The sequence below is a fragment of the Plectropomus leopardus genome, chromosome 12 (assembly GCF_026936395.1).
Source record: "Plectropomus leopardus strain MGB_pleo_1.0 chromosome 12, ASM2693639v1, whole genome shotgun sequence".
Classification (NCBI taxonomy): domain Eukaryota; kingdom Metazoa; phylum Chordata; class Actinopteri; order Perciformes; family Serranidae; genus Plectropomus; species Plectropomus leopardus.
The window spans coordinates 16,814,472-16,828,543 of NC_142187.1; the positions used below are offsets into that span (position 1 = coordinate 16,814,472).

Here is a 14,072-nt window from a genome sequence, read left to right on the forward strand (position 1 = left end):
TAAAGACAGGAGGACACCCTGCACCTTCCCCCTCCATACACCGTCTAAAGTCTACACACACAGCAGTGTCACCAGCTACCATCATGCCTGTAGACTTCAGTGGAAAATGGATACTGGAAACCAGTGACAACTTTGAGGAGTATTTAAAAGTGTTGGGTAAGAAACTTTTAATTTAGGTGGGTTTCATTTTGCTTGAGATGTTATGTGTTAAAGTAGTCTTTCAGGGTGATGTAACAGGTTGGACTAGCTGCACAAGTAACAAAACCATTAAGTTTCATGTTCTTTTAATCTTCAAAAGAGTGTTTGCGTCTTTATTATATTATTTAATTTAATCTGGAGCTAATGCAAAAATGTTTTTTCTGAGGCAGTTATTTCACCCCTGAATATTGGGTACACAACACCTACTAAAATTATTAAAATTTAAATACCGACCCTTATCAACTGCATCACTTTTCATGGACATGATGTCTTGTTTTTTGGCATCACAAACAGAAATAAAGACTTACTTTTCCAAAAAGTAATGAAGTATACTCTAAGATTAAACACAGGATTGAGTAAAACTTTCCACATTACCACATAATTTGCTGTGAAATATAATTTATGTACAATAATCTGGCTCTTGTATAAGCAAGTCTCTTTATTTTGGTTCTAGATATTGACTTTGCCACAAGGAAAATTGCCATCTCCCTGTCTCAGACCAAAGTGGTCACCCAACATGGAGACAAGTTTGAATTCAAAACGCTGAGCACCTTCAGGAATTATGAGCTCGCCTTCACTGTAGGGGTCGAGTTTGATGAGTACACCAAAGGACTAGACAACAGAAACATCAAGGTGGGTTGATGGCTCATATGGAGTCTTTGAAGGGATAAGAGTCTGTTTATCTACTGAGTCAATATTTCCCATTTCTTTGTTGCTTTTGTGATAAAGAGGGCACGTTATCTACATGTCTACGTGGTAAAGATTGGTCTGTGGTCAGTTTGTGTAACATCAGGGCTGCAGACGAAACCTACAGTAGTGTGTTGAATTGCCAGTGACAAGCAGAGATGAATTGTAACATTGAATTCCATGAGAGGGCACGCTTTCTGGGGCCCAGCTGCTACAGGGGGCCCATGGAAGCCAGCAATAATCATGTTCTCACTTTCACTTTTGTCGCTTTGGTAAAATGTAGCCTGTTTCATTATGAAAACTTCCTCTCCTGATTTTTTTTGTTAATGCAACAATTGCAAAAAAAAGAAAAACTGCAGGCGGTCAGCCACGAGATCTGATAAATGTACTGATCTAAACTAGGAGAGAAAGAGCATGTGCATGCTTTATTTATGAAAATAAAGTTGTTGTTGTGAGAGGCATGTGCACAATATCATACTGTGTTCATATTGTATCACAATTTGTGCAGTTTTTTCTCCATTAACCCTCAAACAAGGGAAACCTGACCCAGTTATTCTCTATACTTACATCTTAAGAAAACTTGTTTAATGTCTTTAGAGATTGTATGAAAAACCATAAATCACCAGAACACACCAGGAAAAAAAAAACAGACCAAAACAAACACAAACAAAAAAATAAGGCAAGGCATTTCTGTAGACTGGTCTGCCTTTAATTTTCTTACAAAATTCTACTTATCCTTAAATGAAATAATCTCTTAAAACCCCCTTTGGACCACCTGGAAAACAATTCAATCTCAAAGCTGGAAACACAGTTGTTTTTTCAACACCATAAAGTTGACTTTTTATGATTCTCACAGGAAAGCCACATGACCGACATATGCTGATCTTATAGAATATGATGCAGTTCTATAGATTAACCCTTTAAGAACCTTAATTCATATCAGTTGTTGATGCCTTTAATAACCATGTTAACCTCGGGGACCTGCGAAAATGTGTTTAATTTCTTCGAAAACATAGGAAAGATGCAATGAATAACTTGGCAAGAAATGTTCAGCAGATTGCAAGAAATTAGTGAAAGGTGACAAGAAACTGACTTGAAAATTTGCTGGGAGGTGATTATTAATTTTATTTATTAAAAATAGGGGAAAAGTGGGAAAATTACATTCATAATTCGAATGATTCTAAACTTAAAATTATGCCACAGACAAAAATATTTTATTTTATTTTATTTTTGGCACAATTTTCAGATATTTTTCTTGAAGCATTTTATTAATTTCCTGCTCATTTTTGGCCCATTTCTTGTTGCTCATTGCTCATTGCTGTTTCTCATTGTCATTCTGGTATTTTGGGAAGAAATAAACTCACATTTCAAAGGGTTTAGTAAGATTTTTGAATTCAGGCCTTCTACTTGTAATGTTATAATGCTGTATGTGTACTTTTACTTAAGTAAAGAATCTGAATACTTCTACCTCTGGTGGCAGGCTCATCTGAAGAGGAAATTCTTTGCTGCAGTGTTAGGTCAAAAATGTTTTAAATATGCATTAAAGAATGAAAAACGTTCATTGTTAATGTGTGCACTGTATGTTATCTTGTAGTGTCTGGTGACCTGGGAGGGGGACAAGCTGGTGTGTACTCAGAAAGGAGAGAAGGCCAACCGAGGCTGGAAACACTGGATCGAAGGAGGCAAACTGTGCCTGGTGGGTTGGCAATATCTGTCATGATAATTAGATTTTTGTTGAAATATTTGGACTCCGCTGATGTATGAAAGAGGAATGTGTTGGATTAGTTGTAAGTATTGCGCAGCAAAATGTGATTGTTGCGTATGATAAGAGTAGTTTCATCACAGTTATTGCTCTCTTTTATTCTCTAATTTTTGCTCTTTCCTCCCACAGGAGCTGACATGTGAAGGTATAGTCTGTGTTCAGGTGTTCAAGAGGAAAGAATAGAAGGCAAATATCTGTTTTAGTTTTCTTGGTAACATGGTATTTGTTTGCTCCTCACTAAACTGTTTTCCCAAATGTATGAATAAAGTAAATAAAAGTGATTTTCAGACTAAATGTCATGTTGTGTTTTAAAAGAGTCAGTTCATCCCAAAATCAAAAATGCATGTTTTTCTCCTTACCTGCAGTGTTATTTGTTTAATTTATCAGTCTAGGTGGTTCTGGTGTTAGTTAGCAAGTGTTTGTGATATAAATATCTATTAGGGGTATAAATGACAATAAAATAAAATAAAAATAGATAAAATAAAATAAAAGGCATTACAATAAAATCTTTGGATGTAGAGGTTACAACTTTGATCTGTGCTCACATTAGTTACATGAGAATAGAGGAGCGTGTATATTTCTGTGTCTGGAAAAGCTGATGCGACTGATGATAGGCCACTAGGCTACTATCAATGCTCTGACTGATAAACAAACCCAATAAACAAACTGTGATTAAGAGCAACACATTTAAGAATTGTATTTATTCTATAGTAAATCCATACCATGTGCATATTCCATGTTTAAAGTGCTTGTTTGTTCTCATTACATTTCTTGGTTAACTGGAAAAATTAGTTGGTAGATGATTTAGTGCTTTATTTGAATAATTCCCAACTCTCTTCACTTACTGGCATCAGTTTAACAGTTCTCTCGAGGGTGTGCATACACCTAGATGTTTAATAAAGGAATGAATAAAAGCTATTTGTAATCATAATGTGATGCTACACACTTATAAACCACACAGTTTGTAATATAATTGGTGCTTGTGAATACTGTTTTTTAAAAATGTATTCAACATATTCTTGTTACGACATAGCCTTCTTATAAGAATTACATTTCACTCAAGATTGACAAACCAATTATGCTAACAAGAAAGCTAAGATATGCTCATGCATACATTGCTATATTGAGAAAAAAAAAACCATCTTGCACAAATTTAAGGCCATGCCTCTGTTCTCTGTCACCTCTATTGTGTCAGGAATTAATAATACAAATAACTATAGAATTTTTTTTGCAAGATGAGACAATTACAAAAATAAGACAATAAAATATTTAAAAAGCAAAGAAAGCAACAAAGAAGATAATTTAAAGTCAATATAATCTAAATAAAATAAAGAAATAAAATAATAAAAAATAAGCAGCAGGAATAAAATTAAATTTAAAAAATTAAGACTTAAAAATAAGACTGTGATATTACTCTAAGTAATATTAGACTCAAATATCATGTATACTTATATGTAATTTATTTATTAAATATTCAACTCAGTAATGATGAATTATGAGATCATGTCATAGTAATGGGCCTCTCTGTGATGGTTAACTGCGAAATAGAGTAAATAGTAATATGAGGATTAATTGTTGTAATGGCATCTCAATTAAAACTACCGAAAACGATAAACAGTACAGTGTTTTGTTTCTGTCATCGTGTCACACATCACGGCCTGCAGCGGACCTTCATGTCACGTCACCACTTCCAGAGCAACTCACGCGAGACTGAGTTTCAGGAAGTTCCACGTCAGTATCAGTGTTCTGTTCACTGAAGTCGCAGAATTTGGACCCCGATTACAGCTGTTCGCTACTCATTTATCCGGCCTTATTGCGACAACACGGGGATAAAACATGGTAAGAGACATTTTAAACAGTCCACATGATGTGTTGTTTCCGCAGAGGTCATCCGAGTCTCCAAGATTATTTTAAAGGACAGTGAAACTGGCAAATAATAATGCATTATGGTGAATAGCTTAGCGGCTAACTAGCTTCAGCTAGCATGAAAGCCTATCGCTAACGGCTATTAACATTCATAAACACGGCTGTGTGAGAGCTTTATGTGTGCTTACAAATGATCTGAGTAAGTTTTAGAATCGATTATTATATGATGTATATCTATAGGACTGTTGGAACCACAGAAATATGCTAGGAGCAATTTTAGCATGCTAACGGTTTTCTCTTTACTACCTTGTCCTGTTATTCCGGGTCATGACGTTGACGCTGCCGAGTTTTTACCAAATCATTAAATCCCCACGTGAAGCCACTCAAATTGAGAGTTTGAATAGCACAGAAAAAATGACTCTATGTCCTCTGTCTTTTCAGCCTCTGAGGCTGGACATCAAGCGGAGGCTGACAGCTAGGTCAGACCGGGTGAAGAGTGTGGACCTTCACCCAACGGAGCCATGGATGCTGGCCAGCCTGTACAACGGCAGTGTCTGTGTGTGGAACCACGAAACACAGGTGTGATCACTAATCAATGGGCCATCTACGCACATCACACAATATAGAAACATAGATGACTAAACACCCTCACTTGAATATGTTATTTAATGATTCAAAAAGACTGACTTGACAGTCAAATATAAGCAGTGATGATGCTGAGGGCCAAAATGAATCAACATTGTTTTTCTTTTCCAGACTCTCGTCAAGACTTTTGAAGTCTGTGACCTTCCTGTCAGAGCCTCAAAGTTTGTGGCAAGGAAGAACTGGGTCATCACAGGAGCGGTGAGTAAAATCTGTTGTTTGTGTTGAGATCACAATGCTGACAGTTGTCATCCATAAAACCAGCAGTTTAATAAACTCTTAGTATAAAGAGAGTATGAGCTTATATCTGTTGGTGTCATGAGTTATGCAGGCTGTGGTGTTACATCAAAGTGTAAGCATTTCAGCTTTACCTCTGATTATCTTGTTATACATTTTTCTCATTGTGTCAACTCAACTCAACTTTATTTATACAGCACCTTTCATAAAAAGATGCAGCCCAAAGTGATTCACATAGTGACAAAATTTAAATATCAGACACAATTGAAAGGATAATACAGACAACTATACATAATGTTTTACAAGACCAGAAAATTACAACAATAACACATTTAAATATTAAAAAGCAAGCAAAACAAAATAGACAAAGAAACGAAAGATAAGCGAAAGTCACTATAATAAAAATAAAATAATTAAATAAAAGAGAATAAAAATAAGCAGCAGGGATAATATAAAGTAAAAAAAACAATGATTACAACTTAAAACTAAGACTGATATTACTCCACATAATATTAGACTCAAATAGCACGTACTAAGTTCTTATTTTGTAATGTGTTTGCTGTTTTATCTATTTTTTGTTATACCTCAACGTGCTGTGTATTGAGCTGATAATCACACATTTTTTCTACCTGCACAGGATGACATGCAGATCCGTGTGTTCAACTACAACACCTTGGAGCGTGTCCACATGTTTGAGGCCCACTCTGACTACATCCGTTGTATCGCTGTCCATCCGACTCAGCCCTATATCCTCACCAGCAGTGGTATGCTAGGAAACTTATGATGCCTTGATTGGTAACATATTGATTAACAGACTCAGAGGTTTCTTTATACCAGTGTCCTCAATTGCATGCACGCATGCATTAACATATTTTTATTTCTGCGCAGATGACATGTTGATCAAGCTGTGGGACTGGGAGAAGAAGTGGTCGTGCAGCCAGGTGTTTGAGGGTCACACTCACTATGTCATGCAGATTGTCATCAACCCCAAGGATAACAACCAGTTTGCCAGTGCCTCACTGGACAGGACGATTAAGGTAGGGACTGCTTGCTGTTGTCACCTTTACTGCTGCTAATTTTATCTTATTGTTGGGTGAGTCCCTGGGACACACATCTGTCTGCATTACGGCAGTATCTTTAAAGACTATAGATTAAACACATGCATGTGCATTCAGTGATTCTCTGCCATGTCCTCTGGGTTCTTTCAGGTTTGGCAGCTTGGCTCTTCGTCTCCCAATTTCACTTTAGAGGGTCACGAGAAAGGAGTCAATTGTATCGACTACTACAGTGGAGGTGACAAGCCTTACCTCATTTCAGGGGCCGATGACCGCCAAGTAAAGATCTGGGACTACCAGGTGAGAAAACTTTTCATTCACTATACATTCACAATACTGATCATGGAACTAATACTTATGAGGAGCACAGGCTCATTTTCTACTTTTGTTGCACAATGTTTAAAATGTCAATAATAATAAAGTACTTAAAGAGTTGATGGTTCTAAAAATAATGTATGTTTTACTCATTGATCTGCTACTTCCCTTCTGTGAGCATCCGTTAGCATCGTGTCTGTATAGTATAAATATTTAACTGTTTCTCTGTGTGTTGCAGAACAAGACCTGCGTTCAGACTCTGGAAGGCCACGCCCAGAATGTCTCTTGTGTCAGCTTCCATCCCGAGCTGCCCATCATCATCACTGGATCAGAGGACGGTGAGCAGGAATCCCAGTCATCCTCACCCCTGTGCCCAGAGTTAATCTCACCTCATGGTGTCACTGATCATTGCTTTATGCAACGTTGCCTCCTCTGTCCACAGGTACGGTGCGCATCTGGCATTCAAGCACTTACCGCCTGGAGAGCACTCTGAACTATGGCATGGAGAGAGTGTGGTGTGTGTGCGGCCTCAGGGGCTCCAACAATGTGGCGCTGGGCTACGATGAAGGCAGCATCATAATCAAGGTGAGCAGAAGAGAGAATGATACTTGAAAATGTATTTAACTCTTACCACATGCATTTCCATCCTGTTAAATATAGAGGTAAAATGAGTTATGCTGAAAAAATGGAATTTATCTATTAAAGACATTAAGATGAAATATATTATTGTTCTAATTAAATATCCAAAACAAATATCTCTCCGCTGTGTCTGCCTCTGCTGTGCAGGTGGGTCGAGAGGAGCCAGCAATGTCTATGGACACAAATGGAAAAATCATCTGGGCGAAACACAGTGAAATACAGCAAGCAAACCTGAAGGCCATGGGTGACGCTGAGATCAAGGATGGAGAGAGGCTGCCATTGGCTGTCAAAGACATGGGCAGCTGTGAGATTTACCCCCAAACCATCCAGCACAACCCTAATGGAAGGTATGCATTCAGGCCCTTTTACTGGTTACGAGTATTTCAAAAACAGGCAGACATGAGCACCTCATATGTTTTTGTTTGTTAGCCAGATTAGAGGTGACACTGGAAAATGTCCTCTGTCACTCATTTATGCCTTTTTGTGTGCACCAGGTTTGTTGTGGTGTGCGGAGATGGGGAATATATCATCTATACCGCCATGGCTTTGAGGAACAAGAGCTTTGGCTCAGCACAGGAGTTTGCATGGGCACATGACTCATCAGAGTAAGTATGCTGTTTATAAGAGGTGTGATAGTTCCCTGCCATATACCCCCTTTATCTGAAAGATAACTGCAACTCTTTTTTAACAACAGATATGCCATCAGAGAGAGCAACAGTATCGTCAAAATCTTCAAAAATTTTAAAGAAAAGAAATCTTTTAAGCCCGACTTTGGAGCTGAAGGTAATGTGAACATTGCTGTGTAGAAGACTCATGTTTTTTTTTTTAAGTAGATTGTTCCAACTGTCTTTCCTCATTGAATGTGTTCCCATTCTTCCCTGCAGGAATCTATGGAGGTTTCTTGCTTGGAGTGAGGTCAGTGAACGGTCTGGCATTTTATGACTGGGAGAACACAGAGCTGATCCGGCGCATCGAGATCCAGCCCAAACATGTAAGACTGACTTTTCATTTACCAAGGTGTCTGCAGGTCCTTATAATATCTTAAATTCAATGTTTTAAAAATATCTGACAGTAAAATTTGTTATTAAATTGTCTAATTTGATTAAATATAATTTAACTTATCCATCTTTTTTGGGCAGGGGTCAAAATTTGTTGAGCTCTTCTGCCTGAAAGTCGACATTTCTGATGTTACAAATCTTTGAACCAACCACTGAGCCTAATGTTGCCCTTTCATTTTACACATGCACTTACTTTCTGGCAAAATGTAGATTTAGTCTAATATTAAACTCACTCTAATAACAATATTCCTACATAAAAAACCTGCCTCTGTACTTACCGTTATATTTACCTGTAATGCTTGAATAAGAAAAAGATAATTTGTCCAATTGTCAGTCTTAAATTGGTTAAAAGTTATCTTGAAAAGGTCTTAAAAAACATTCAATTTAAGTGTCTGATACCTGTAGACACACTTTTTCCATTATTGTTTGAGGCCCTGGTCTTGTTTTGATAAAAATGTACTATGAAGCAGTTTTATGCTTCTATATCTCGATCTTTAACAGCAGTGTGTATATAGTATATTGACTGCTTAGAGAGGCTGTTGTCGAGTAATTTTAGTCACTCCCTGATTCTTGCTCATTTTCTTGTTCAACCTTTTTTCCTCTTTTTCCTAATTTGTCCAGATCTTCTGGTCAGACTCTGGTGAACTGGTCTGCATCGCTACAGAGGAGTCCTTCTTCATTCTGCGTTATATGTCAGATAAAGTAGCTGCTTCTCAAGAGAACAATGAAGGAGTGACTGAGGATGGTATTGAAGATGCCTTTGAGGTAAGCGCTTTCGTCTTTCTGTGCTTAAAGATACTTTTATTTATGTTTCAATGAATCTTGTTTTTACCCACAGAGTACAATTAAAGCTTCAACTCAAAACTTTTTGTGCTTATTTGATATGTGCAGGTCCAGGGAGAGATCCAGGAGATTGTGAAGACTGGACTCTGGGTAGGAGACTGCTTCATCTACACCAGCTCCGTGAACAGACTCAACTACTATGTAGGAGGCGAGATTGTCACTATTGCTCACCTGGACAGGTACAAATTTAGTATGTCGTTTAGCTTGAAAATAAGTGGGTATGAGGTTTGCTGAATAAAATGTAATACCTACCTCTTTAAAACCTGTGCACTGTGTATATTTCTCAAGAAAACTCCTATTTTTATGCTAAATAACACTGTGTACTCTATTAACAGTAAGTAAACAAATCTCAGAGTTTATTTGCTTTCTGTTAAGGATGCTGCATCTGTAACGCTTAATGTCGTCTCTTCCTGCAGGACCATGTACCTGCTGGGTTACATTCCAAAAGATGACCGTCTGTATTTGGGAGACAAGGAGCTCAACATTGTTAGCTACTCTCTGCTGGTCTCCGTCCTGGAGTACCAGACTGCCGTGATGAGGAGGGACTTTGGAATGGCTGACAAGGTTCTTCCCACAATTCCTAAAGAGCAGCGCACCAGGGTGGCCCATTTCCTGGAGAAACAGGTAAGGAAATACAGTACTTCTTTTTTTGTTATTAAATTGCAGTAATACCAGACGATATTCTAATTGATACCTATGTGATTTTTTAGAATTAATTTAGACGGGTTATGTTAATATTTAATTCAGACAGGGTGCTTGCAGAATGCTGATGGGTTATGTTTCTTTGTCTCCTCAGGGCTTCAAGCAGCAGGCGCTGGCTGTGTCCACAGACCCAGAGCACAGGTTTGAGCTGGCGTTGCAGCTGGGAGAGTTGAAGATCGCCTACCAGCTGGCTGTGGAGGCAGAGGTAAGCGCATACTAGTTGGCCTATCACATCTTCTAGCTTTGTAAAAACATTGTCAGACAATTCACAGTGGCTTACAAGAGTCCATTGTTTTCATTTCATCACTATTCAGGCTCCCGGCAGGTACATTTCTAATATATGTTATTCTGAACCCTACAGTCGGAGCAGAAGTGGAAGCAGTTAGCAGAGCTTGCTATCAGCAAGTGTCAATTCGGCCTGGCTCAGGAGTGCCTGCACCATGCGCAGGATTACGGCGGCCTGCTCCTCCTTGCCACAGCCTCCGGTAATGCCACTATGGTGGGAAAACTGGCTGAGGGGGCTGAAAGGGACGGCAAGAACAATGTGGCCTTCATGACCTACTTCCTGCAGGGGAAGTGAGTACCAGATGATTGTGACACTGGCGGGCAAATAAAGGGAACAGATTTATTCACAGAGTTATCACGTATAATATGTGAAAGCTAAATAGCATTTTTTCTTCAGTCTGGATCAGTGTTTGGAGCTTCTGATCAGAACAAACCGACTGCCTGAAGCTGCCTTCCTGGCTCGCACCTACTTGCCCAGTCAGGTGTCCCGTGTGGTCAAATTGTGGAGGGAGAACCTGGCCAAGGTCAACCAAAAGGTCAGTTCTTTTCATGATTATTGTTTAATTTAATTAAATATTGATAAAGCAAAGAAGTTTAAACTAAGATAAAGAAAACAACCATCACTAATCTAACTAGATCTTGGATTCTTAAAGGAATACTTCACCCATCATTTGGTTATCAACTACTTAGTGTTATGTTGAATTTGTGAAGAAAACTCTTGCATGTCAACATTGAACCAGTGAAGAATCCAAAAACTGAGAACATTTTTAATGAAGTCGTAGGAGTCCAAGTTTAACAACAGAAAAACTATATCTAAACATCTGTTTGCAAACTCAAACCTAACTCAAGCAGTATAATCCAAGTTTCATTTATCCAGTGTTATGCTCAGTACTTCCCAAACAGACAACCCTTAACAATGGAGATTTTAACTAAAAGTGAAATTTACCTATGCCCTCTACAAAGCCAGACTCCATTGTCAGACACCGTAATTTTACCTCTCTGAACACAGGAGCTGCCGGACTACCGGTGCCTCGATCAGTTGGTTATTTTGTGTTATTGTGTGACTTTGGTGAATCTGAACTAACCCTTTAAAACACTAAAGTCACACAGTAACACGAACAAATGAACTGACCAGCAGCTCTTGTCTTCAGTGAGGTAAAACTGCTGCTGGAGTCCAGCTTTGAAGAGAGCAGCTTTTGATAAGTTTCACTTGTCTGTTTGGGAAGTAGTGCCCATACAACTGGATAAATGAGACTTGGATTAAACTGCACAAGTTGTGTGAGAGGTTGTAAACGGAGGTTTTGATGATGTTTTGCTGTAGTTAAATGCAGACGTCTATGACTTTGACAAAAACTTTACTTTGTGGTCTTTGTTCACTGGGAGAAAATATGACGTCAGGATTTTTCTTCTTGACCATGACACACTGTATCAATCTCGGGGCCCCACAATCTACCTTACAGGCAGCTGAGTCTTTAGCAGACCCCACAGAGTATGAGAATCTGTTCCCTGGGCTGAAGGAAGCCTTTGCAGCTGAGCATTACCTCCGAGAGACCTGCGTCGGCACCTCTAGGCCCGCCAAAGATTATCCTCTTGTAACGGTGAGTTTAACAAATGAGGTAGTTGTGTTGCATGACAGTATTTCTGAAGTTGCATCTCGTTCTGCTCTTCTGTATTTTAATAAAGTCCAACATTTTTCAGCTCAACGAAGACAGGAATATTCTTGAGGAGGCTCAGGGATATGAGCCCAAAGGAACCTTCATTCCTGCTGGCTCCAAGGTTTGTCCGCAGTATCCAACATTTTCTTTGTAACCACCTTTTATGTAATCGTAACCTGATTGATATTACAGGAGGCTCAATAAAAAAATAGAGAAATTATTGCTCTGTTATCAGTCAAAGTTTATTTGAATGACTTTTTCCTGCAGACACAGGATAGTGAGGAGGCAGTGGCAGCAGCTCCCGTTGTCGCTGCAGCAGTTGCAGCTGTGGCGTCTTCTCAACCTGAACCTGCTGCTCCTACAGCAGTGGACACAAAAGAGGAAGAAGAGGAGGAGGAGGAGGAGGAGGAGTTCTCCAAGTCACAAAAAGAGGTTGGATTTCTTTTATTTCTGTTTAATTTTTGATTATAGGGTCTGTTTCCTAACATGAAAAAAATACACAAAGATTCTTATTGATCACACAAAGGTTGCTTTTACTCAGTCTCAATAAATTAAAAGTACCAACTGGTTCTCAGAAAATCTAAAGAAAAACATTTGGATCTAAAGCATACATAAATAAATTAAAAATTTAAAATGAGAATAATTCTTTTAAAAAAAACCCAAAAACTTCTCCTTTGTGCGTGTCTCTGTGCAGACTCTGGACGAGCTGGAAGTGGACCTGGACAACATGGAGCTGGATGACATCGACACCACAGATGTTAACCTCGATGATGACTTTCTAGATGACTGAAACCCGACCCCACTTTGCTCTCCAGCACTCTTCAGAGCTAATTTAAAAACAAAAAAAGAAGAAAGAGACCAAACCCCCTTTGCCCTTTTTTTGTATTTGTACGTAAAAATATTATATTGTCATGCCCTCCTACTGCAGTGGCAGGATTTTAGTAGATTATGGGGATGATGATGTTGGTGATGATGATATCAGTAATGTTTTATTCTCAGAAGAACAGTAGACATCTATTTCAGACTTATTTTGTACACCATTTATTGATTATTTGAGAAACTTTCACTAACTGTCCATTGAGCGATAAGGTATATTTACTCTTTGCTTTTTGTTGTCTGTAATGATAAACAAACTTCATTCAGTCCAATAAACTCCGGTTGCTGTACATATTCACATTTGACTTGAGAGTGTCTGGTACAAAATGCTAAAATAGTTTAATATCTTCAATATATATCCTGAACAGAGAAGCCTTTGATTGAAGAGGAGTGAACGTTGCATCTTCCATTACACAAGATGTTAACATGTTACTAGTTGTGTCATGCGATCCACATTTCAAAAATATGTAAATAAGATACGGCATATCGATGTGGGTACAACTCAAACAAGCTTGATGCTATATATACACAAAAACTTTTTAAATCAATCAGCACAGTTGTTTTAATTTACTAAGGCTGATTATACCTCTGCTTAGGTCGGCGGAGCTATAATGTGAATTATGAGAAATCACGCAATCCATATACTAAAGATGCAAAGGTTTTTTTTAAACTGGTGCGAGAAAACAGAAGACTGAGTTGGATGCTACCACACATGCATGTAGAGCATTGAAAACTGATCATAATAAGTCTATTCTAAATAATTTAAAAGTTCTATATGCAGCATTCATCCAGCCAGACTGTTTGTTTTTTCCCTGTGCTGTGTCCAGAAGGTGTTTTCCATCTGCTGTCTACTGTCTGCCTATTTTCATGTGAACGCAGCATAAGGGCCTTAGGTTTGCCTCAGAGTGACTCATAAAATGCATGAGGACATTTCCATTATTCTTGTCAGTTACTGCAAAAACGTTATTATTGTAAAGTAAGTCTGAATATCGAAATTGATAAAATATCAAGGACATCCAACTGAAAACCTGCAAGGCATAAACATGCTGATTTTCCAAGTGCATACTGAGATAAGACTCTGACAAGACTTTATTTTCCCAAAGGGCATTTTATGGGGCTCCAGGCAAATGCCTGTTTCGCCTAATGGTAAAGTCCACCTATGCTTCTAGTGGTGGTAATGCGACCAAAGTGCACGTCGTTTAAGCATAACAATAGCTCTTTACTTCTGGTGATTACACTTATGCTTCAAATT

At 38.4% G+C, this 14,072-nt stretch overlaps 2 protein-coding genes across 2 annotated transcripts; both read left to right on the plus strand.

Annotated features, from left to right (window-relative positions):
* On the plus strand, positions 1-2,941 carry rbp2b (retinol binding protein 2b, cellular). The gene is made up of 4 exons (XM_042497530.2): positions 1-156; positions 653-831; positions 2,480-2,581; positions 2,777-2,941. Exons 1-4 carry the CDS (start codon positions 84-86, stop codon positions 2,828-2,830), a joined length of 408 nt encoding a protein of 135 aa, XP_042353464.2. The 5' UTR covers positions 1-83; the 3' UTR covers positions 2,831-2,941.
* Positions 2,942-4,328: 1,387 nt separating this feature from the next.
* copb2 (COPI coat complex subunit beta 2) lies at positions 4,329-13,118 on the plus strand. The gene is made up of 22 exons (XM_042498252.2): positions 4,329-4,486; positions 4,955-5,092; positions 5,270-5,356; positions 6,030-6,156; positions 6,281-6,429; positions 6,601-6,747; positions 7,001-7,100; positions 7,205-7,347; positions 7,549-7,748; positions 7,896-8,006; positions 8,096-8,184; positions 8,286-8,392; positions 9,081-9,224; positions 9,351-9,481; positions 9,719-9,926; positions 10,099-10,209; positions 10,366-10,580; positions 10,687-10,825; positions 11,750-11,887; positions 11,988-12,065; positions 12,212-12,376; positions 12,639-13,118. Exons 1-22 carry the CDS (start codon positions 4,484-4,486, stop codon positions 12,732-12,734), a joined length of 2,826 nt encoding a protein of 941 aa, XP_042354186.2. The 5' UTR covers positions 4,329-4,483; the 3' UTR covers positions 12,735-13,118.
* Positions 13,119-14,072: the final 954 nt, after the last annotated feature.